This window comes from Leishmania martiniquensis, chromosome 23 (genome assembly GCF_017916325.1).
Source record: "Leishmania martiniquensis isolate LSCM1 chromosome 23, whole genome shotgun sequence".
Lineage (NCBI taxonomy): Eukaryota > Euglenozoa > Kinetoplastea > Trypanosomatida > Trypanosomatidae > Leishmania > Leishmania martiniquensis.
The window spans coordinates 267,760-288,781 of NC_090158.1; the positions used below are offsets into that span (position 1 = coordinate 267,760).

Genomic DNA, 21,022 nt, shown 5'->3' on the forward strand with positions numbered 1-21,022 from the left:
GGAGGGATGCTTCCGTATCCGCAGGGCAGGCAGGTGAAAGGAGCAGAGGTGCGACGAACGCTGACGCGCCTCTCCTGCAGTGCGACCGCAACCTCGTTTCGCTTTCTTTTCGTCCGGGTTTATCAAGAGGAGATGGGAGAGGAAGGACGAGGGGTGCGGGTGGCAGAAACAACGAGGGACTCGAGCAGTGCCTAATGCAGCTACACCATGAGCATGCGCGCTGGAACGGCAGGCGGTGACACAGGCGAAGAGAAATAGAGGGGCAGGCGAAGGGAAGAGCAGAGAGTGAACGGGCTAGTGCGATGAGCGGTGCGCGTGAGTGGGCTCAAATGGCAGCAAGACATGCGAAGGGTACAGGGAAGCCATGGGGCGGCCCAGGCCGTCACAGAAGACCACAGCGCCACAGATCTCTCCCCCCCCGCCTTGTACACGCCACCGCCAAGGTTGGGGGAGGTGTCCCCGTCGCGTTAGAAGGCGTGCTGCCACCACCACCCTCCCCGGTGACCGCGGCTGCCAATGGCGTGTCTTCTGCCCACCCACGTACACCATTTTCTATATATATATATATATATGTATATATATGTATGTGGGGGGAGCAACGAACCCTCGATCAGCGCACACAACGCTGCCTTGGCGCGATGCGGCCCGTTGATGTCGGTGCGCACCGCGATGCATTGTCCATAGCCTGACTTTGCTCATGCGGTACTAATCAACAAGATGCTCCACTGTTGGTGGCGCTCATGGAAATTGTAGTTAATCAGAGGCAAAGCTATGTACAGGGAGAGGCAGTCGCGCATGCGTGCGCGCACGGCTGGCCAAAACGTCGCTTGTGTGGAATCCGCTACACGTCCACTGCTGCTGGCATTGCCACCTCACCTTCCATCCGCAACCAAGCACTGCAGAGGGCAGGAGGGTGGCGATGGAAGGGGAAGCACGGCGGCCGGCCAATCGCCATCACCAGCGGCTTGCACGTGTCCTGTGCGCGGACGGCTCCTCACAAGTGCGAAGGAGCAACCGCTACAGCCTACAGGTACGCACTGATATGCATATATACATATATATATATGTATATGTACGCATGCATGGCTGCATAGCGGTGTTTGTTTCCATCTACCGTGGCTCGCGCTACATGTGCATCCACTACGGAAAAAAAGGGACAGGGGAGAAGGAGGAGCACCACGCAATACGGCGGTCACACAGAGAGACACAAAATGGGCGCGAATAAAGGAGGTGGCGTACGTATACGTTGTGTGTTCGCGGCATTTCATGCAGCCGTGGCAGGCCACTCTTCGCCAAAGATGCTCACACGCATCAAAAACAGACGCACGGCAGGGTCTGCGATGGGTTCCGCAGGCGTTCACTACTTACGCTTGCCCCCTTTGCCCGTTGTGAGCGGAAAGATCGGATCTGCACTAAGGTCTATGGGCAGCAGCGGACTCGTTTGGATGTCCTCCAGCTCAGCCAGGCGCTCCGCCGTGCACATGGATAGCGGGCCGCGGTTGCACGCCGCGTCGATCGCTTCGAGAAACAGCGCTGCATAGAGCTCAATCCATGCACCGCGCTCTGCCGCCAGCTCTGTCTCTCGCTGCATGCACACGGCGGCCTTCTCAGCTGTCTCCAACGCTGCCGCAGTTTTCGGGGTGGCCTGAATGGCGCTAAAGCTCAGCAGCTCCTCTGTCGGGATCGCGTCTAGCACCACACGCTGCGCCTTGGTGAGTTCGGTTACAGTCGCACCTTCGGCACGGTCGACCGTTGCTGCGGCCCCACCCTTACCTCGTGCTGACGTGGTTCGCTTTCTGCCGCTGACACTTCGCGGGCGATTGGCAGTAGTGCCAGAGGACAAAGCGCCTGCAGCTTCTCTGCCACCTGCTGTGCCGTGGAAAGCAGCAGTGCCACTGGCCTCAGCAAAGGCCCGCATGAAGGGTGTCGCAGCGACGGCTAGCTTCTGCCCAAGCAGATTCTCGCACTCTCTTTCCAGCATCGCGGCACGGCGACGTTGTAGGCTGTCGGCGAGGTCTGAGGCGGCTTGCGCCAGGAGCGTCGGCAGCGGCAGCGTCTTCGGGTTCACATCTTCGTTCCCCCCGCCACGGCTGCGATGATTCCGAGATGCTCGAGCGGCGCGCAGGAGGGCGAAAAGGGCCTCAAAGAACGTCTGCCGCGTCGGCGCATCGCGCACCGCCATCATCTGTTGCACCAGCAAGAGTAAAGAGCCGTCCCATTTGGCTGGGCCCAAGGCGGTCGTCGTGATGTTTGCGGCCGGTGCCGTTGTCTCCACCTTAGGTGGTGGAAACGGTGCTGGCAAGGCCGCACAGGCCGCAGAGGGTCGTGCCCGCGCCTCGAAGGAAGGTGCGGTGGAGGCAGCCGTCGAATGCTTCAGAGCTGCGTCCGTCTCGGCCTTCTTTGGCCTACCTAATCTGCGGCAAGTCTCTTGCACCACGGCGTACAGCTCCTCCAACTTGTCGTACACGGCAGTCGCGTAGGGAATGTGGTCAAAGGTGAGCCGGTTGGCGAGGTTCCACGCGTCCTCCTGTGCCTGCCGCAGTTTCCGCTCGGCCTCCGCGGCGGCGTTGGCCGCCAAGTCCAGGGCATCGATACGCTTTGACAAGTCGGAGCCTTCGATAGCGTTCACGTCCATGCTGATCTTCTGCGCCAGTCTCCGCTGTGCATCCAGCATCACTTTGGCCTCGATGGCCTCCGCCACCGGCGCGGCGAGCCACTCCAGGGCCGGGCTGTCGCTCTGGATGAGTGCACGCAGGCGCACAAAGATACGGTTCGGCGCCGGCGGTACCGTGAGTAGCTCATAGGTGTGCTGAAACAGGCCAGCACGAGTCGCGCGTACTGCAAAGGCGAAGGTGCCTTGTTCTTCCGGTAGCACAACGCCATTCATTGGGGAGGAGAGGAAGAAAAAGTTGTCGCGTGCAGCGCGCTGGTGGACGGCGAGAGAGTGTGTAATTATCACGGCAGCGGGGGCGGCCCCACCTTGGACGCTCAGCTGTTGACGGTGCTTCCCACTCGCGCCGTCCTCGTGCACGGTTCCGTCGTCAGCCACCTCTTCAGCCGCGGCAGCAGCTCCCGAGTCTTGGCCAAGGTGCCCAAACTGCTCTTCGACGGGGTCTACTGGTACCCAGCTGAAGTAAATGGTGGTTGTGCCGGTGTTGCAGAGTGTCACAGTGCCCTGTAACAGCTCGTGTGGACGCGTCTGAAAGAACAGGCTGCGTGTTGACAGCTCCATCGACGGACCAGACGTTTGCACACGCTCCTCTTCTTCCTCTCCAGCCTCCGCGCGATTCCGCTGGTGACGCAGCAGAGTACCACACTTGTCCACCTGCAGTGGGTGGAGCGGGGAGGTGGACGCTGCGCGCGTCTCGCCGGTTCGCACCGCGTGGGCGTCGCCGTCGATCGAGTCGGCAGAGATGTCGCAAAGCCGCTCAGACGGGGTGGCGGTGGACACACTGCCTCCGGGTAGGTTTTCCTCATCACCTTCGCCCTCCCCTGAGAGCGCGTCCTCCTCATCAGCACGAGTGCTGTGGTCCTTCACATTGGGCAGAGCCCCGAGGCTGTGCGAATGCGCACCGCCGACAGCTACCTTATTCGAACCCTTGCGCTTCCGTGCGCCAGCGGCTGGCTGAACCGTGCTCGCTATACCACTTGGCGAATCTGAGGTGGGCATCGACGCCCACATTTGCGTCTGCGATGGAGGCGGGTAGTATTCCACGGGCGGTGGTGAGGGCAGCCGCGCGGTGGCCAATCCTTGCCCCTGCGCCTCCATCTCCTCCGCTGAAGCGCGCGGCGCGCGATGCCCGTCGACGTGCAAGAAGACGCGGGGCTGCAGAAAGTGGCCGAGGCGCTCCATCACATATGGTGCAAAGCGGCGCAGCTTCGATTCGTAGTAGGAAACAGCACCACTGCTCTCCGCACCCTCATGAGAGATGCGCGTGTCCTCCGAGTCGGCGATATCCTCGGAGGCTTGGGCCACAGCGGACATCAGTGCTGCTCGCACGCGACTCTGCGCAGCAGCGCGCTGCCGCACTCGCTGCACAGTAGAGTCAAGGAAGGGGTGAGACTCTGTCGCGCCTCGCGCTGCCTCTACGTCTCCTTCAGACACGACGCGCGTGTAGATCATGTGATCATCCGGTAGCGCCGCCGGGTTTCGGGCCTCGCTGTAGAGGTAGTACGGGAACCATGTGCGACCAATAGGAACTAGCCGCCTCGCCAATCGTGGGTCTGTGCAGCGCAGCAGGCCCTCCCACGCATGGCTGCCCTCGTTGGCCACCTCGGGCTCCGCCACGGCGAGCAAGCCAAAGTCCTCCCGCTTCGCTCTTGCTGCTGGGGTGGCCCCTGTAAAGGTGCGTGCTGTAGAAGCCCCAACACTCCCGGCAGCTGCGGTTGGGTGCGTCATGGCCACCCTAGACGACGAGGTGGTGGTGAGGGAAGCAAGGCGTTTTTGCATGCGCGCCCACGCTGCCTTTTGTCGCTCCCACAGCGCCAGTGCTTTGGCCTGGCGATTTCGCTCGTCGTACAGATCTGCGGCGGCACGACCAGCATCCGCGGGCCACCGGCTTACCACGTCTGCGCCAGTCTCCATGGTGGGAAGCAGACGATTGCGGTACAAATACAATGACGCCGATAAAGACGGCGTCGAAGCCTCTCAGCGGCGCACCCGAGAGGGGTAAGAGGGGGGGGGAGGGCGCCGTCGCGAGGCGAAAAGGGGCAAAGGAGAAACAAAAAGTGGTTGCGCGCACGTTCGCTGTGCTGTTCTATTGCGTTACGTATAGGGCGCCTTCTATCGGCTGCTGCCACGTGCGACGACGCGTCGAGGACGACAACAACTTTGCTCTCAGGAACTAAGGGGCGAGGAGGGAGAGGAAGGCGTGAGTAGTGGTGGGGAAGGCATCGACGAACGCCGGATGGGGGCGTGAAGAGTCGCAGAGATGGGGCGGGGGGAAGAGCGAATGAAAGGCGGCACATGGGCTGCCGCAGGCCGCTGGCTGCTGAAAAGAGTGGGTAGCGTCGACGAAAAGGGGCGAGTTGGAGAGATGGCCAGTGCAGGCGCGAAGCCTCGAGCAGAGAGAGCTGTACCCCCTCGCCCTTTCGGCTACATACCTACGCCCGTACACCGACCACAAGCAGACTCGTCGCGACGCCCCCTCCTCTCCTTTCTAGGGCACTACCAGTCGCCAGCCATCCGAAATCGTCGTGGTGCCGTCGTTCCTGCTCGTCTCTTGCCGGGCGCCCTCCGAGTGCGCATGCAGCAGGGTGCTCCCTCCCCTCCTTTTTGCGTGCTCCCTTGCCCCCACCCACCTCCCAACCTCACCCAAACCCCCGCACGCACTTGGGGAAGAGGGGAAGGGAGAGGAAATCGCGCCTGCGCTCGTACACGAAGACGCTTCTGCACGTCCTGGAGTGTGGGCCTGAGTGCCGCATCTCTTCAGGCATTCCCGCTGCTAGGAAGAGGTCCATCAGCTCCTTCAGGTGCCTGATGAGCGATCTAATGGCACACGCACACACACACAGACAGACGCACACTTCATGCCATAAACACGGGGAAGAGACAGTGAGTCACGGAGTTGTGAGTATCGGCATCGCAGGCAGACGAGCGACAAGGACGCCGTCGACGAACGCACGCGCGAAAGACGGCTTTTGGAGCGGACAGGCGCACAACGGGCACCATCGGGCACAGCACGAGGAGGAAAGGAATGAGGCGCGATAGACACTTGCATGAGAGCTGCGAGGGCGGATACAGCGCAGTTTACGATGCGGCGCGCTGCTGGGCTTTCCCACAGCCGTTGCAACATCTCTCCCCACATCTTTGCGGCGGCAATACCCCTTCAAATCCACTTTCTCTCGCCACTACCCCACGGCTAGGCGCCCGGTGCACCGCCCCACCGCATCATACACATCTAAGACGTTCCCGGAGTGTATGGTGCCACCACTGAAAGTGGAGATCAGCTGCAGGACGCTGCGCGATCTTCGCGCCTGCTGATTGATGTAGCGCAGAAAGAGGTGAAGTTTCGGGTACACATTCATGTACAGATCGTTCAGCACGCACCGCCGTCGCACCTCGCGCGTCGGGCAGAGCTGCAGCTGCCGGCGCAGATAGTACATGTGATCCTCGACAGCGGCAACCGCGTCCGGTAGCTCGGTCATGAGATGGGCGTAGTGAATCAGAAACAGGAGCACATCCTCCCGCTGCAGCTCCTTGACACCCCACAGCCGACGCCTCTGTTGCGCGTGCTGCACCTCTGCCGGCTTCGCGACAGAGACAAATGGGTTGGGCTCCTTTCCTATCCGCGCACTGCTGTCCACAAAGCGTGGCGCCGTTCCGAAGATGGCGCTTGGGGGCCCCACAATCGCGGAGGCGCCCAGTCCCGGCGGCAGCGGCGGGGATATCGAGCGTGAGCGCGACCCGCGAGCACCCCCTGGCAAGCCACGGAGCAGTAAAGCGTCACAGCGCTGCCCCTCCTTCGCAGTCCAAATCGTATTCGGGCTGATCTGAAAAGAGGCACGACTCTGGGTGGATGCCTGGGTATAGTGCTGGGCGAGATGCAAGACCACGCGCATGCTGTCTTGCACAAAGAGACCACCGAGGCCTTCTGCCTGCTGCACCACGCGGAAGCGGACAGCCGTTGTGCTCTGCTGCGTCGGGAGCAGCGTTACTTCCCGAATGGTGCGGGGCGCACTGGTGAGGGGTGCGCGCGCTGACAGATTGAGCAGAGATGTGGCGCCGCCGTCCTCATCGATGCCTTCCGCCACCGCCCTTCCCACCGGGTGCGCTGTGCCTGCTGCGGCACGCGAAGGGGATGTCGATGCAAGTACGCGGATGGGCGAGGGTTCGAGCGCACCGCCGGCAGACACCCCCGCTTGCGGGTGAAAGGCTGACACGTATGAAGATGACTGCTGCTGCCGCTGAGGAGCAGCCGCGCGACCACAGGTCACTGAGCCACCCCTGGAAGACGTTTCGCCCACAGCGGCCGCTGCTGTCAGCTCCCACATACTCTCTAGCACCAGCTGCCGCCACGCTGCGCCGGTGGAGATACAAACTGCAAGTCGCCCTCGACTACCGCGACGGTGCATGGGGCTCGGTGCGGAAGAACCTGATGCACGAGCACCCTCGGGCGTCGTGTTTGCCGCGCCTGTACGCACCGTCGCGCCGGCGCGCCGCATTTTCTCACTGAGCTCTGTTGCCTCCTCCAGCAATTCCACTTCCATGGCGGGGAACACGTTCCAGTAGGCTGGGTGCGTCCGCTCCAGAATACCCTGCGCAACCGTCCGCAGCCGGCGCAGCGTCGCCTGCGAGAGCTGGCCTCGCATCACGTTGCCCTCCAGACGCGCGCGAGTATCGAGGCTGCCCAACGCGTAGGAGAGTGCGAACACATTCAGTGCCTCTAGCGCAGTCAGCCGTGTAGGTAGCGGAGCAGGGGACGGCGAGGAAGGGTAAGCCGAACCGCGCAGTATCAGCTCGATCAGAGTGGCCAGGAGGCTGCTATCACGCAATAGCAACGCTGCGACGCGCGATGGATCGGACAAGAGTAGCCACCTCCAACATAGGATAGCGGAGACACCAAACACGTGCATCTGCGCCCCACGCCAGCGTAGCATCTCCACCAATGATGCCATAAAGACGGGCACAGGAGCCGAGAAAGAAGGCGCCGCCAACTTCTCGGGCGACGGCAGAGCCGTTGTCGCCGTGAGGGGGGATATGTCGTCAAGGAGACTGTGGACAAGGTCGGCAGAGGTCTGCGGCTGCGTCTCCAAGAGGGCTGCCGCCCACAAGGCACCTGCCTCGCGTATCTCTGCAACCGGCACGGTCAGCACCTGGACGAGAAAGGCAGGTACGCTGGCATTCTCGCTGAGGAAAAGTCTCAGCGCAGCAGGGCAGCCCCGTGTCAGCCGACCGAGCACCTTGAGCGCACTCCAGAGCAGCATTAAGGCACATTCCTCATCCGCAGCGCTCGCTTCCTCACAGATGGCGCCGGCGGTGAAGAGCGGGGTGTGCACGAGTCGCTGTGCCAGTGCGCAGACAGCGCGAGGGGCGTCATAGCTGCAGAGGACGAGGGACGCTTCGTTGTGCCTTTCGGGTTCAGCGTTCAGCAGCGTCAGGAGCAAAGAAACAACGTCCTCGCTTCGGTGGAGGTATGTGGCGGAGATGCCTTGAGCGCTGCTCATAGAGACTCCATCGGCACGGCCCGCCGCCTCGTCGGCTGAAAATGGTGGCGGCGGGACTTTGTGAAGAGCACGCATGCACACCTTCAACAGCGCGCCACTCGACAGCAGCGCGTCTGAGACTGGCCCACACATTGCAGCAACTTCGCGGAGAAGCTCAAGCGTAGCGTGCAAGACACGCTCGCGCAGCACGGCCGATCTGTCGAGCCGCGCGTCAATGTAGCTGCCAAAGCGTGAGGCCCCGATCAGAGGTGAAAATAGTCCCGGTGTTGCGTTGGTCTCCTCTGGGTCCACCTGCGATGCGAGCCGTGCCTCACCCTCCGCCTTTGCATCGCCTTGGCCCCGCGCGAACAGACTGCGGTTACCCCTCCGAGCAAGAGGAGCCGTAGCAGAGGAAGAGCCATGCGTCGGGGATACGCGGCGCTGAGCGTCGGCCGTCGCCGAGCTGCTGCCGTGCATCCCTGCTGCGCTTTCAAGTCCTTCAAACGCGACCAAAGCGCACAGACTCAACGCCTGCAGCGCCTGGTGCTCGCCCAGAAGCGCATCGCACACAAACCCCTCAGCCGCCTCGCTGCCGTAGACGTCAGAGAGGGAAGAGAACACGCCGCGCAGCGCCGCTAGCGCGACTATCTGTGTTCGCACGGACGGCAGCGGCACCTGTCCCATTGCTAAGAGGTACGGAACCGTGTGGGCGGCGTCAGTCACCGCCATGTCGGCTCGAGCAGCGATGGAGCCCAGCAGCTGTAGCACTTCCTCCTCCATCCGGGCAGTGTGTGAGCCGCTACACTCGTTACGCAGCACAGACGGACTCAGCATATCTTGCTGCAGCTGGCGCCACTGTGCCTGCAGCGCCAGTGCTAGTGGTGACATTTTCAGAGGCCCTTCGGCAGAAAACGCAAGCTCATCCGCTAGGCCGCGCCGATGCGTCGTCATGTGGGAAGATCGAGATGGGTGGCGGCGAGGCGATTGCGGGGAGGGGGCGCCGCCATGGTGCGCCCCATTCTCACGGGTGCCACCTCGGAAGGAGGAGGTAGCGGCTATTGCCGCTGCGGCCGGCAAGGAGGGCGGCAAAGACGCATGTGGGGTGCTGCTCATCTTCCAACGCGGTTCGCAGCGGTCAGCTCGAGCAAAGAGTAGCGAAAGCGGGGGAAAGCAGCAGGTGAGCGCCTCAGCAAGCACCAGCACCGGGCACCTCCGCGACCCGCAGCCGCCTCGCAAACGATGATCTGCGAAAACTATGGTGATAATCAGCGGAGAAAGGGATGTGGGGGGCGGTAGATGGGGAGGAAGGACAGCGGCAGAATACCAAACGCAAGTTCGCGAGCAGCGCCGCCGCCTTCTTTCGCCCCCTTAGCTGTCTATGGAAAGTGCCTGTTCCCCTTCGTTGCTGCGTAGCGAGGCGGATGGCGCTTCTGCAGACGCAAGGCAGTGTGAAGAGTCACGGCGAGCAGCAGCGGAGGCAGAAGAGAGGAGAGAAGGTAAAGGAGATGGGTATACAGCCTGTGGTACAGTTCCCGCGTTGGTGGCGCAGAGGTAGTGGTGACTTGTGCTATAGCGCGTGTGCACGAGTCGAGGCTGCACAGATGCCGCCAAAGATGAAGGCAGGGGCGCATATGAATGCTGAACGGGTGAGCAAAAAAAAAGGTTGAGACAAGAAATCGAAGGGAGGCTAGGTGAGCTTCTACTCGTAGACAATGGCACCGCACACGACGGATAGGAGTGTGCGTGTGAGTGGGAGGGTCTCCAGCCTGAGAAGCATAGATTGCGGCACCATTTCTATGCAGAACTGGTGACGTTTACGGGAGAGGAGGGGCAAGAAGGGAAGCCGAACCAAAAGGTAGAAAAAACAAAACAGAAGCGCATCTTGATTTGACGCAGCTGCCATCTTCAGAAAGGTCCGTCTCTCTTTCTCTCTCCACCCCTTCTTCCTCTCCTCTGTCTGCACGCCTGCAACACCAGCTACCACTCAAGCACGTCAGCGCCTCCCCTCCCCTCTCCCAAGAACCGTGATTCGGCTAACTGACAACAGCGAAGAGCTCGGAGAGAGCATACAGACGTCAATCACGCCTTTTTTCCCATATCTGTGCGCGTGTGTAAGTGTGACTGATTTTTCCCCTGCTTTGTACGGCGTCTGGCGCAGCCGATATCCAAACAACCAACGCCTCCTCTCCCGGCAGCAATCGAGCGAGAAAATCGCTCCGGCGCGCTGTCGAGCAGCTGCCTCCCCCAGCCTTTCCCTCTCCCTCTCTACTGGAGTGCATGCGCACACAACAGCAGGACAAAAACAAACGCGAAAGCGATCCATCGCTCCCGAGGGAGAAGAGCACAGGGAGTACACGGGCTCTGCCTCGCATGCGAGCCGCCACTCGAGCGCGCATGCCTCTCTGCACGCCGAGTCTTCCCCTGCGTCCCCTCTCTTTCCCGCAAACAAAGAAAAATGCGCAGCGTTGCGCGAAAGGTCCGCTTTCCCTTCCCTGGGCCAGGATCCTTGGTAGAGCGATAGCACTCGCTGATGCAGAGCATGGGCACGAGCAGCCCACTCACGTGTCACGACCGACGCGGACAGGCATACACATGGAGGAGGAGGGCGCAGACCACTCAAGAGGGCATAAACAGCCGGAAGGGTCGAGTGCATGGGCACACCTCGGAGGGCCCCACCACCACCACCACCACAACGGTAGGCAAAGAGTCTATCCGAGTGTGCGTGTCCTCTGGCACAGCCCTCACTTACGCTTATCCCTTCCGCCGCCCTCGCCAGAAAAAGCAGCGGGGCGTGGGCCGTAGCCATGGCCCACCCGCCTGTCGCATGTCTCATGCGCCGCAGGCGCCGATGACCGGACGCTAGAGGTTTGCCAAAGGCTCGTGAGCTTGGATGGCCGGGCCACAGTAGCGGGGGGCTCTGCAGCACCATTGCGCTCGTGCTCACCGCATTCCGTCACTAAAACGCCCTTGTTACCAGGTCCCCGTGCCTGGGGCCGACAGCGACTTCTTACCACCGCTCCACCGCACATCTCCATGTTCACTGTGGAGCGGTGCAGTCCCCAACCCGACGCTCGCACCTGTGGTGTTGTGTAGTGCCGCGTCCCATCCACCTCGACGTCCGACATGAAATCCCAGTCATCCATGCTGTCAGCTCCCGTGATGTGGGCAGCAGACGGCGCGCGAAAGCCGATGCCGCTTGAGGAGACGCCTCCCCCCGCTACCCCACTTGTGTGGCCCGAAGCAGCGCTGCCAGCTCCGCGGCTCCTCAGTCCGCGTGAGTGCACCCACGCCACGGTACCGGCCCCAGCCGTGTCACTCGGCGTGGTCGTGCCCGCGCTGCCATTGTCGCCGCCAAAGCGTGGCCAGCTGCCACTGCCGACACCAGCAGCATCGGCCAAATTACGCTGGAGCTCAGGGCAGCGGCGTGCCGTTGGGGAGCCTACCGCTGAGCTGTTGCGCAAATCACCACCCGCCAGGAGACCGCCAGCAACGGCGGCGACGCAGTTCGTCGTCATATGCTGCTCTCCCCAGTCCAGTGCAGACATCTCCTTCCCTTCCTCGCGCCAGCCGCTGCCCCTGTGACTCTGTGAGCGCTTCGCAGCCTGACGTCCATAGCGTCCGCCACTGTGGCGCGAAGGCTCGCCGTTGCCGTGCAAGAGTGCCTGACGGCTGGTCCACTCGTCCTCCCGCTTCCTACTCCACTGCAGGTGCACCCATAGACGCCACACAGGCGCTTTAAGGAGCACAGTTACCCACAAAGCGAGAGACGTCAAGAGGTACAGGAGGCCACCGCGCAAGCATACGTTTGCTTTTGCCTCCCTTTCCCATCCATGTTTTGCGGCGAGCACCTCGAACGTCCAGTTTCCGCGACGCAGCATGTGCGACATCATGAACAGCAGCACCGCCGCAATAGTCGTGAATGGCGCACACACCAAAGCACAGCTCGACGTGAGTGACATGAGAAACTCCTCAGAGGGGAGAAAGGGGGGAGGGAAAAAGGCGTTTGACCTACCTCAGGTCTGCCACCGCGCGCGACAGCCGGTAATGTTGTCCTCCCCCTCCCTCGCCTTCGAGCTTGTTGATAGATGAGGTGGAGTGTAGGGGACTGGGTAGTGGACAGAGCGACTGTGTATAAGAAGGACCGACAAGCCTCAGTCAATCGAAGACAAAAAAGGAATGGTGTATTCGTTTTTGGGCGCCCACTACTCTGCTACGGCTGTATGACGGAGACAGCCAACCAGCATCAACAGAGATGCGCACATGCACGTGCGCCCGTTAGAGAATAAAAATCTGAGCAGCAGAGGAAGAGAAAGGGGAAGGTGAAAGAATGCAGAGCGTAAAGAGGGGCGGCAGAAGGCCACGCACAGACTGACGTACAAACAGAGAGAGAGCGAGCGAGGCACCGGAGAGAAAGAAGCGTGCGTGGGTGTGTACTTTGAGAAGCAGTAGCGATAGCGCAATTGCGCGTCGATGCGAGCGGTTCCCTCTGGGGCAGAGAGCGCACCTCAAGCGAGAGCCGTGAAAAAAAATGGAGGGGAGGGGGAGAGCGTAGGCAGGCAACATCCAACGTGAGCTGTGCATCCGCACGCGCAGAAACACACGGCCGTGCCAGAGTGCACGTGTCAAGGATTACCCGAATGCACGGATGTGCGTCTGTGCCACGTATGTTCGAAGACGAGGAAGACAAGACACCGAGCAGCCAAAGAGCGCACGCCTGCCTGACTGCGACAACAGGCAGATGTGTGAATTTGAATGGGCGGCGCTTTGCTTTTCTTTGAGGCACGCACACTGCCAGCTACGGCAACTGTGTCAGTGCCACTAGCACACCCGCCGTAAGAAGAAAAGGGGAAGGGGGGTGAATATGCTGACAGACGAGACACCAGCACTGAAGGTAAAGCCGCAGTGGGTTTCAACGCCTCGCGTAGAGTCTCGTAGGCGACCGCTTGGTGTAGGATCGGTGCTTGTGATGGAGAGGGAGACTGCATCTAGAGTGGATCCAAGAAGTGTCCACAAGGAAAGCGGAAGCAGTAGTTCGGTAAGAAAGCCACAAAGGGGAGCAGAGGTGAGGTTCGAGACAGCGGTGAAGTGGCGGAGTGCCATAGCGGCCTGTTCTTCTGCAAGGGGGGCGGCCACCTAGCGAAGCAACAAGCGCGGAATCAAAAGAATGCGGCATACGCACCACATAGGAAACAGGCACCTCTCCACGAAAAAAAAGGAGGGGTGGGCGGGGAAAGCAGACACAAAAATTGGCGATGCCGTTGCCACCCCTCCCCACCACCCCAGTTGCGCACTGCTCGGCGATTTTCCCATGACAGCCTTCACCTTTTTGCTTCCTTTAGTTTTTCTTCTCCTCTCTTTTCCTTTATGGCTGAGTCTTCCCTTCTCCTCCAGCAGAGTGTACAGGCGTATACATATATATATATATATACGTATATATATATAAAGGTCTGCTGGTGGTGCGCGTATGAGCGCACTCGAGAGAGAAGGGGGGGAGGGGCGACTCGTATGCAAAGGCCATAATGTCCCCCCCCTCTCCCTATTCCTCTCATCCCCAGCCGCCTGCCCCTTCCCCTCTTTCCTTTCACTCGCGTGCGCTCCGCTTAAGAGAGGGGAAATGGGTCGCGGCACCTTTCCGCGCCTTCGCCCTACCCCTTACAGTTGACAGGAGCTTCCGCCACGAGCGAGGGTGGCCAACAGGTTTCGGTGAGGGACCTCAGCGAGCAGGCGAGTCTCCTCCGCTGAACGTGCCGCCTCCTCTGCGATGATAATGCCGTGAACAAGTCCTATGCCCTCTCGGGCGTCTGCACCAGAGTGTGTATTACTGTCACCTGCCTAGGGTCAGCCGACGCGCCTGCTCACCCGCTTTACGAGTGCGACGGTCTGGCAGTGGTACAGGGGTGTGTGGAGAGAGAATATGCGCTCACAAGTGTGAGCGCAGAGCGTGACGCAGCGTCAGCAGACGCCCACTTTCCTCGATACCCTATTTGGCACGATGGTCAGCCTGCAAAGGGAGGCGCCCGACAAGACCGCTACCATTCAGGGCTGGCGGCCAAGGACTAGGACCTTCTCCCTAGATGGCTTTGCGGAGCGCATCTTCACGATTTTCATGGGCCACTATGGACGGGGCGTTGAGGGGGGGGCAGCGCAGCGGCTCTTGGCGCGCTTGCAGCGCCGTCAAGTGATGCTGTCGCATTCGGTAGAACTTTCGCCAAGAACCTTACAGCGCTGCCGGAGCTGAGCAGGCTTTGTGCGAGATGAACCGTAGCTTGCGTCCCCGTAAACCACAAGTCCAGCGTCGCCTGCGGCCACGCGGTCAGCAAAGAGCGGGGTCGGCCACTGAGGCCGTGCCCATCCGCCGCTTTTTTGCGTAGGAGCAGCGCGGGTACTCTGGAGACTCGTGGAAGACGGCCCGTTGGGGTGAGGTGGGGTGGGGTGGAAGAGTCGCAGGAGAAAGAGAAAAGAAGCCTCTTTCCGCTGTCTTCGATACAGCACACGCTCAACGTCGTGAGCATCTTGTCCTCCATGTATCGAAAACGTCACCGTAGCAGCCCTGCGGGTCGGTCAACGATGACTGTCGGCAGCAGAGGCGCCTTCACGTCCCTGTCAGTGCGCGCAACCAGGAGGACAACCCATGCATGACTACGCAGTACCCTCGGGGTGACCACACACACGTACATATAGGCCACCTTTCAGTTTTAAAGCCCACGAGACAGTGGTGGAGACGAAAAGATTGCCGAGTCAGAGAATTGGTGGCACTCAGCAGGGGGTCGCTGCAAGGGAGGATTCGCCCAGCTGTGCCTCGACCCATTCACCACAGGTACTCCTCCTCCGCACTCGTGCAAAGCCCTTATATGCCGTGCGTGGGTGATACTGCAACGACCATCTCCACCAGCCCCGCACTCCACTAAGGTGTAAAAGAGCGCACGCGCGGAGTCGTAAGGAGGAGAAGTAAGGAGAAGGCAGAGTGAAGAACGGAAGCGGCTGCGCGGCTCTTTCATCAGCGATCACCCGTAACTTTTATAGAAGAGCACCCCCCAGCCCCCTCCGACTTACCCTCTTGCCAGTCCGTCAGCAGAGCAGCAGAAAATGAATAAATACACTTCAGCACTGACGAAAAGGGGGAAGGAGCGATGAGACGAAGACAGCTCAGAAAGGCGCGCAGGCAACCGCTGCGTGTGCGTCAGGTGGCCTCCTCGATCTTCTATACTTCGCCAGTCTATGCTTACGGCATCAACAGGTCGACCTCCTGCGCACTGGCCGTTGCCGACGTATTCGGGCTCACTCGCTGGATCGGATGGGTCTGCGCTGCCCCCAGAGAAACGCTCCCACACGCCTATCCTGAGAATCGCACAGGTGTCACGGAGCTGATGGTTGCCGTAGGGTCGCTGAAGGCGCCCCTCGTCGCTGAAGATAAAGGGGATGAGAAAGGGGCATCCACGCGCCCTGCGGCCCCTCGCACGAGAGCAGCTGAGCTCGCCGTTCCTCGAGAGTCTTCCGCGCCCGCAGGTTTGCGCGTCGCTGTGAGACTTGAAGATGGCGCCGCGTCGGCAGAGGGCAGCGGGAACACCGAAATACCTGCATGCTGCTGAGATTCCGCCGCACCCGCCCTGACTCTAGCGACAGGCGTCGCTGTCATCTCAATGACGTCAGTGGCGGCACCCGCTCCCTCTGCCCCGGTTGCCTTTCTTTGCTTGCGCATAAGCTCGCGCACGCTGGGGAGACGGCCGTCCTGCCACCAATCGTAGACGGAGGTCGGCAGCTTTTCTAGCTGAATGAGGTACAAGTCGAGAAGCACCAGCACCCACAGCAGCATTGAGACGCATAGATAGATGATACCGCCATTGCGGCTGCAGCGCGACTTCTCTGCCCTGTCCCACTTGCGCTTTGCGGCCAGAACCTCAAACGTCCAGTTGCCGTTGGATAGCATGACGGAGAGCATGAAGAGGAGGATGGAGACAATAAGTGTGAAGGGGGCGCACGCGTACAGGCATGCGGTACCGGTGCCCATGGCTGCGTAGGCTCCTCTGCAGTGGGGTAATTTCGCACCCGGCACTGTTTGTGTGTGTGTGTGTGTATGGGCGCGTGCTGACGCAATGTATCGGTGTGTCGGGGGGAGGGAAGAAAGAGTGAAAGTGGGGAAAGGTCTTAACTCGAAGAGTCCCGCTACACCGGCATCGGTCCACCCAGAAGTAAACGTAACGCGCCCCCTCGTGCGTATGCGTATGTCGTGGACGAAGAGAAAGGAAATAGCGCACCTACGCGACGAAGAAGGGTTAGAGGAGGGAAGTGAGAAAGACAGAAACTGCTGCGACGCCTCCTCGTCAGCGAAATATGCGGCGGCTGAGTCTCTGCTTCTTTGTGTAGCGGCGTGCTGGAGGCGACTCGTTCTCTTGTTGGGCCTGTGGAGGTGAGTGACGGGAGGGGGAAGGGAGGGGAAGAGGGGAGGGTAAAAAAAAAAAGCAAAGCCAAACAAGCAGCGTGCAGAAAATATGGCCAAAAGAAAGAGCGGCTTTACACGAGGGGGAGAAAGATGGAGAGAGAGGGGGGGGTTACGTCCTCCGGTGCGCAACCACACGAACTCAAGAAGGAGCAGTGCCGTGAAGCAATGGAGGGCAGAAGGCAAGAAAGCAACGAAGAATCGATCAGCGCGCCACCACAACCGGAGAGCTGGAGGGACGAGAAGGTAACAGAAAGGGAGCTTATCTCGCCTTTTCCGATGTGCGTGTAGACGAGCGTGCATGTGCGTGTGGGCGCGCACGAATGTGTAGAGGGAAGGAGGAGGGGGAGGGGGCAGAAACAAAGTTGCGGACGTTCGGCGTATGATGGCGCAGCATACACCGGAGCAGGAGGAGGAAGGTGTAAGAGAGGAGAGAGAGCCAGTTACGAGATGTGAAGTGAGTGTGCCGGTCTACGGGACGAGGACAGCCATGAGAGGGTAGGCGGCCTACTGTTCCATCGACTGCCACTTTCGAGTGAAGGCGAGCATCTGTGTTTCTCTTTGCCCCGCTATATGTTCCACCTGTGCGGCTCGCTCACACGACGCTTGGCTGTGATAGGGCGCCTCTCTCTCTCGTCCACATACGTGGAACAAAAGGGGGCGGGGAGGGAGTCGGCAAGCTGGCCATGGGCGTTCGCTACCTCCTCGACGCAGTCGCAGCACCGACTCCTCTCATCAGTAGCTCTCGTCTTCTCCCTTGTCTTTGCGGGAAGGGAAGCGTCACTGCGTACGCGCGCGTGACGCTAACGGCATATGAAAATACGAGAGAGAGAAAGCAGCCCTGCTGCACAGCTCTCTTTGTGTGTGTGTGAACTAAGCGCAGAGCGCCAACAACAAAGAAAACAAACCTCTTACAATTCGATTTACGGCAACATTACGGGTTCCCCTCACCACATCCGCCCACCCCCACACCCTCAACTCCTAACACATCTCCTCCTCGGCCTCCTCCCGCCCCTCCTTCATTTGCATCGGCTCAGACCGCATGAAAAAAGAGAGCGTGGGAAGGGGTGGGTGCAACCCGAGACGGTAGGCGCCTCGACTCACGTCACAAGGTGTGTATGGTGGTGGGGGATGAGAGGGAGGAGCAGATGCTCTTTCCTTTCTGGTAAACGATCACGACAGCACGATAGGCAAGCTCAAGCGCACGGCATTGTCGGCACATTCCCCGCGAGGCGAGCGAGGGCGGGCGGTGAAAGTAGCGAGGCGAAACGCCGAGAACGGGGGGGCATATGCCATGTCCGAAGTCGATTCATGCACACAGGACACACACCTGCGCCGTTGGGAGAGTGAGAGGAAGAGGGAGAGGGGGGCGCGTGCGTGAGTGCCGGCAAACGCGCAACTAGAGCGTGTGCAAGGCGGAGGAGGCCAAGTTCTACCCGTAAAACACGCCCACACATGGGGCAGGGCAGGTGCTGCAAAAGCAAAGGGGGGGAAGCCGGGGAAAACTCGCGCGGCTCCTTCGCACCACGCCACTGCACACAAAGGCTTTGGCATCATCTCCCAATCGCCCAACCGCTTTCACTGAGTATTCTTTCCGTCTTCGGCCTCTCACTTGTGCGGTCCTTTTGCCGATCTCAGCGGAGAAAGCGTTGGAACGCTGCATTCGCGCGTGCGTCGGCCTCAGGCCCACTGTGGCCAGACTGTGGCTGCTGGCGGTGGCGACGCGTCGCTGGCCGCGACTCGAGGTCGCAATCAAAGTCCTGCCGAAGCTGCCCACGAATGTCGTTCGCCAGCTTCAACGCCTCCTGACGGTCGCGCTTCTTGCGCCGCTTTGCATCCCTCGACGCCGCGGCAAGCGCATCTGCCTCCTCCGCGTCCAGGGCGTCTTCGTCGTACACGCCGTTGCGCGCGTCGCGTGCCATCTGGGCGCGGTTGCGCTGCACGATGCGGGAGGCTCGCAGCGTCTGCTTGCTGCGCACCTTATCAGCGCTATCCTTCTTGTCCCACTTCGCCATCTTGCGTTCCCGCTGGAGCTCCTGCTTCGACTTGACCTCTCGTGTCTTCGGGGCTTCCTTGAAGCCAAGTTCCTCATCCACCTCCTCGTCGCGGCCCACCAACAGACCGGTCGGCGCCGCGTCTCCAAGCGACTTGCTAGCACGCCGCATCTTCCGTTCACGGATGGCCCGCGCCTTCCGGTTCAGTCGCAGATTTTCGTTGTACTCAGCCAGCCGCTTCTCATTGACGCCTGGAACCTGAATGTCCATGGAGATGGTATCCGGCGGAAGCTTGTCGAGCAGGTTCGCGACAACGCGCTCCTTGCGGTGTCGCTCCGTCTCGTGCGGGTTGGCATAGTAGAAGTCGGGGTTCGCCTCTCCGGAGCCGGGAATCAGCAGCGACGTGAAGCCGCGCGAGTGGCCAATGCCAATCACATCTTCAAAGGGGCAGAACTTCACCTGCTCGGCAACGTTGCCGTAGCCGAGACCAAACTTCATGTACGGCGAGCATGGCTTGGCGGCGGTGAACATGTCTTTCCAGATGTGCACATTTGTACCACCACCAAGCGCGACGAGGCCGCTGCTAGAGATGTCGAGCGTGTGGAAGCTGTACGTGATGGCGTATTCCTCCAGCGTGCGAAGCGTGCGGCAGTCCCACACCTTCATGGCGTGGTCGCCGCCGAGGGTCAGAAAGAAACGACCATTCGGGTGAAAGCAGATGTCTTCGATGACCCCCTTGTGGCCTTTGAGCTGCAAGAGCGGGTCCACCACAGTCGGTGACCAAAACTTCACGACACCGCGCAGATCGCACGTGGCAGCGACACCGTTGCTCGGGTTCACGGCGAGGCAGCTGGTCGGGTCGCGCATGACGGCCGGCACTTTCGTGCCTACCTCTTGTCCTGTGCTAATGTCCACGTACTGCATCGTGCTATAGGTGGATGAGGTGGCGGCGAGGAGCAGGTGCTTCGGCAGGTACGCGAGGCGATCCATGTGGGCCATCTTCGAGAGAATGTGCATTTCTGTTCCCTCTTTTGTGTACATGTAGACAAACTTCTTCTGTGCGGTTGCCGTCATACTGTGGTCGACCAGGAAGATGGCGTCGCTGATGCGATCTTTCAATTGCGTCTCGCCCTCAAGCACGAAAGATTTCCAGCGGATGTTCGCCATGTGACCGCGCAGGCCGGCAAGTAGCAGGTGCGTGCCGTTCAAGGAAAAGTCAATCTTGTAAGGCCCTAGTTTATCCAGCACGAGGCTGTAGCGCTTCCGCTGGGTTTGCAGGTCCACCCCATTAGCGATGTCACGCTGCGAGATGCGGTCGGCCACCTCGTGGTCGTCCAGCAACAGTCCGGTGTTGTCCTCCTCCATTCGACAGTACATGTCTACCTTGGCAAGCATCTTTGGCGCCTGCCGGTTCAGCTCTTCTCGTCGGCGCGCTCCGCGATGGCGCAGGGCGGCTGTGTCGGTCACCCAGCGGCCCTGAATAAACCCCTTCTCATGCTTCGCCGTCTCCTGCTTGAGCTCTTCCGTGCGCTTATCGATAAGCTCCTGCACCTCCTTAGAGGGCCTCTGCGCTGCTCCGCCCCGCCGCGGCGCGGCCGTAGCAGCCGGCGGTGGAGACAGTGATACCGATGATGAGACAGGCAGCATTCCTCGCGGTTACTCTGTGTGTGGAGACGGAGCATGAGGCGATGCGCGTTTAACAGCAGAGCATATGGCATGAGGGTGTGCGTGAGAGACCGAGGGTGAGACAGAAAGAGAGGCATAGAAAAAACAGAAGCACACACACGCGCGCGCAAAAGTAGCCTCGCACGTTACGGTGCGCCGTCAGATGCTGCTCATGTCCGAGAGGGGCAGAGACACAAGGGGAGCCACCTACCTTTGCGGCAACTTTCCGCGCGAGTCTTTCTGCCGCGTGACAGAGGTTTCATTGTGTGACTTTCGCAATTTCTTTCACCGTGTACCGGACGCACACGCACAAACGGATCAGCCTGAAAAGCCGCTGCCCACTTGCGCCCTTTTTTGGGTACCACAAAAGGTTCAAGGGAAGGAGCGCGCACAGGGAGATGTCAAGCACTCTGGCTCAACAGCTCTTCAGACGAAGCGTGGCTCTGTCGTGGTCGGCGTAAGCCCCCTCTTCAGGAAGCCTCGGTAGACACATTGACCGACGACACACCATCAACCTACTTTTGTGTGTAAGTGTGTGTAGGGGGAGGGGGAGGAGGGTCACGTCGCAGGCTGGCCTCTTCCTTATGCGACTCTTCCTGTCACTGCTGCTTCTGCATACGCCCGCTCGTGTGAGCCCCCCCCCGACTACGAGGCCGAAAAACAAACGAAGAGGGAAAAAACATCTTAGAGAGGGAGAGGGGGGAGGAGGGAGGGAAAAGAAAAGGTAAACCAACGCCGAGATCAAACGAAAACAAAAAAAACACCGCTCCGGTGTTGGTGG

At 60.5% G+C, this 21,022-nt stretch overlaps 5 protein-coding genes across 5 annotated transcripts; all 5 read right to left on the bottom strand.

The window, feature by feature from the left end:
• Positions 1-1,360: 1,360 nt before the first annotated feature.
• On the bottom strand, positions 1,361-4,585 carry LSCM1_06068 (uncharacterized protein; the record flags this gene model as incomplete). The annotated part of the gene is made up of 1 exon (XM_067323500.1): positions 1,361-4,585. The coding sequence occupies one exon, from the start codon at positions 4,583-4,585 to the stop codon at positions 1,361-1,363; it is 3,225 nt and encodes a 1,074-aa protein (XP_067178605.1).
• Positions 4,586-5,850: 1,265 nt separating this feature from the next.
• LSCM1_06069 (uncharacterized protein) lies at positions 5,851-9,258 on the bottom strand (the record flags this gene model as incomplete). Its single annotated transcript, XM_067323501.1, has 1 exon — positions 5,851-9,258. One exon carries the CDS (start codon positions 9,256-9,258, stop codon positions 5,851-5,853), a length of 3,408 nt encoding a protein of 1,135 aa, XP_067178606.1.
• A 1,628-nt stretch (positions 9,259-10,886) lies between these two features.
• Positions 10,887-12,104, bottom strand: LSCM1_06070 (uncharacterized protein; the record flags this gene model as incomplete). Its single annotated transcript, XM_067323502.1, has 1 exon — positions 10,887-12,104. One exon carries the CDS (start codon positions 12,102-12,104, stop codon positions 10,887-10,889), a length of 1,218 nt encoding a protein of 405 aa, XP_067178607.1.
• Positions 12,105-15,478: 3,374 nt separating this feature from the next.
• Positions 15,479-16,153, bottom strand: LSCM1_06071 (uncharacterized protein; the record flags this gene model as incomplete). Its single annotated transcript, XM_067323503.1, has 1 exon — positions 15,479-16,153. The coding sequence occupies one exon, from the start codon at positions 16,151-16,153 to the stop codon at positions 15,479-15,481; it is 675 nt and encodes a 224-aa protein (XP_067178608.1).
• A 2,063-nt stretch (positions 16,154-18,216) lies between these two features.
• LSCM1_06072 (uncharacterized protein) lies at positions 18,217-20,223 on the bottom strand (the record flags this gene model as incomplete). Its single annotated transcript, XM_067323504.1, has 1 exon — positions 18,217-20,223. One exon carries the CDS (start codon positions 20,221-20,223, stop codon positions 18,217-18,219), a length of 2,007 nt encoding a protein of 668 aa, XP_067178609.1.
• Between the last annotated feature and the right edge of the window lie 799 nt (positions 20,224-21,022).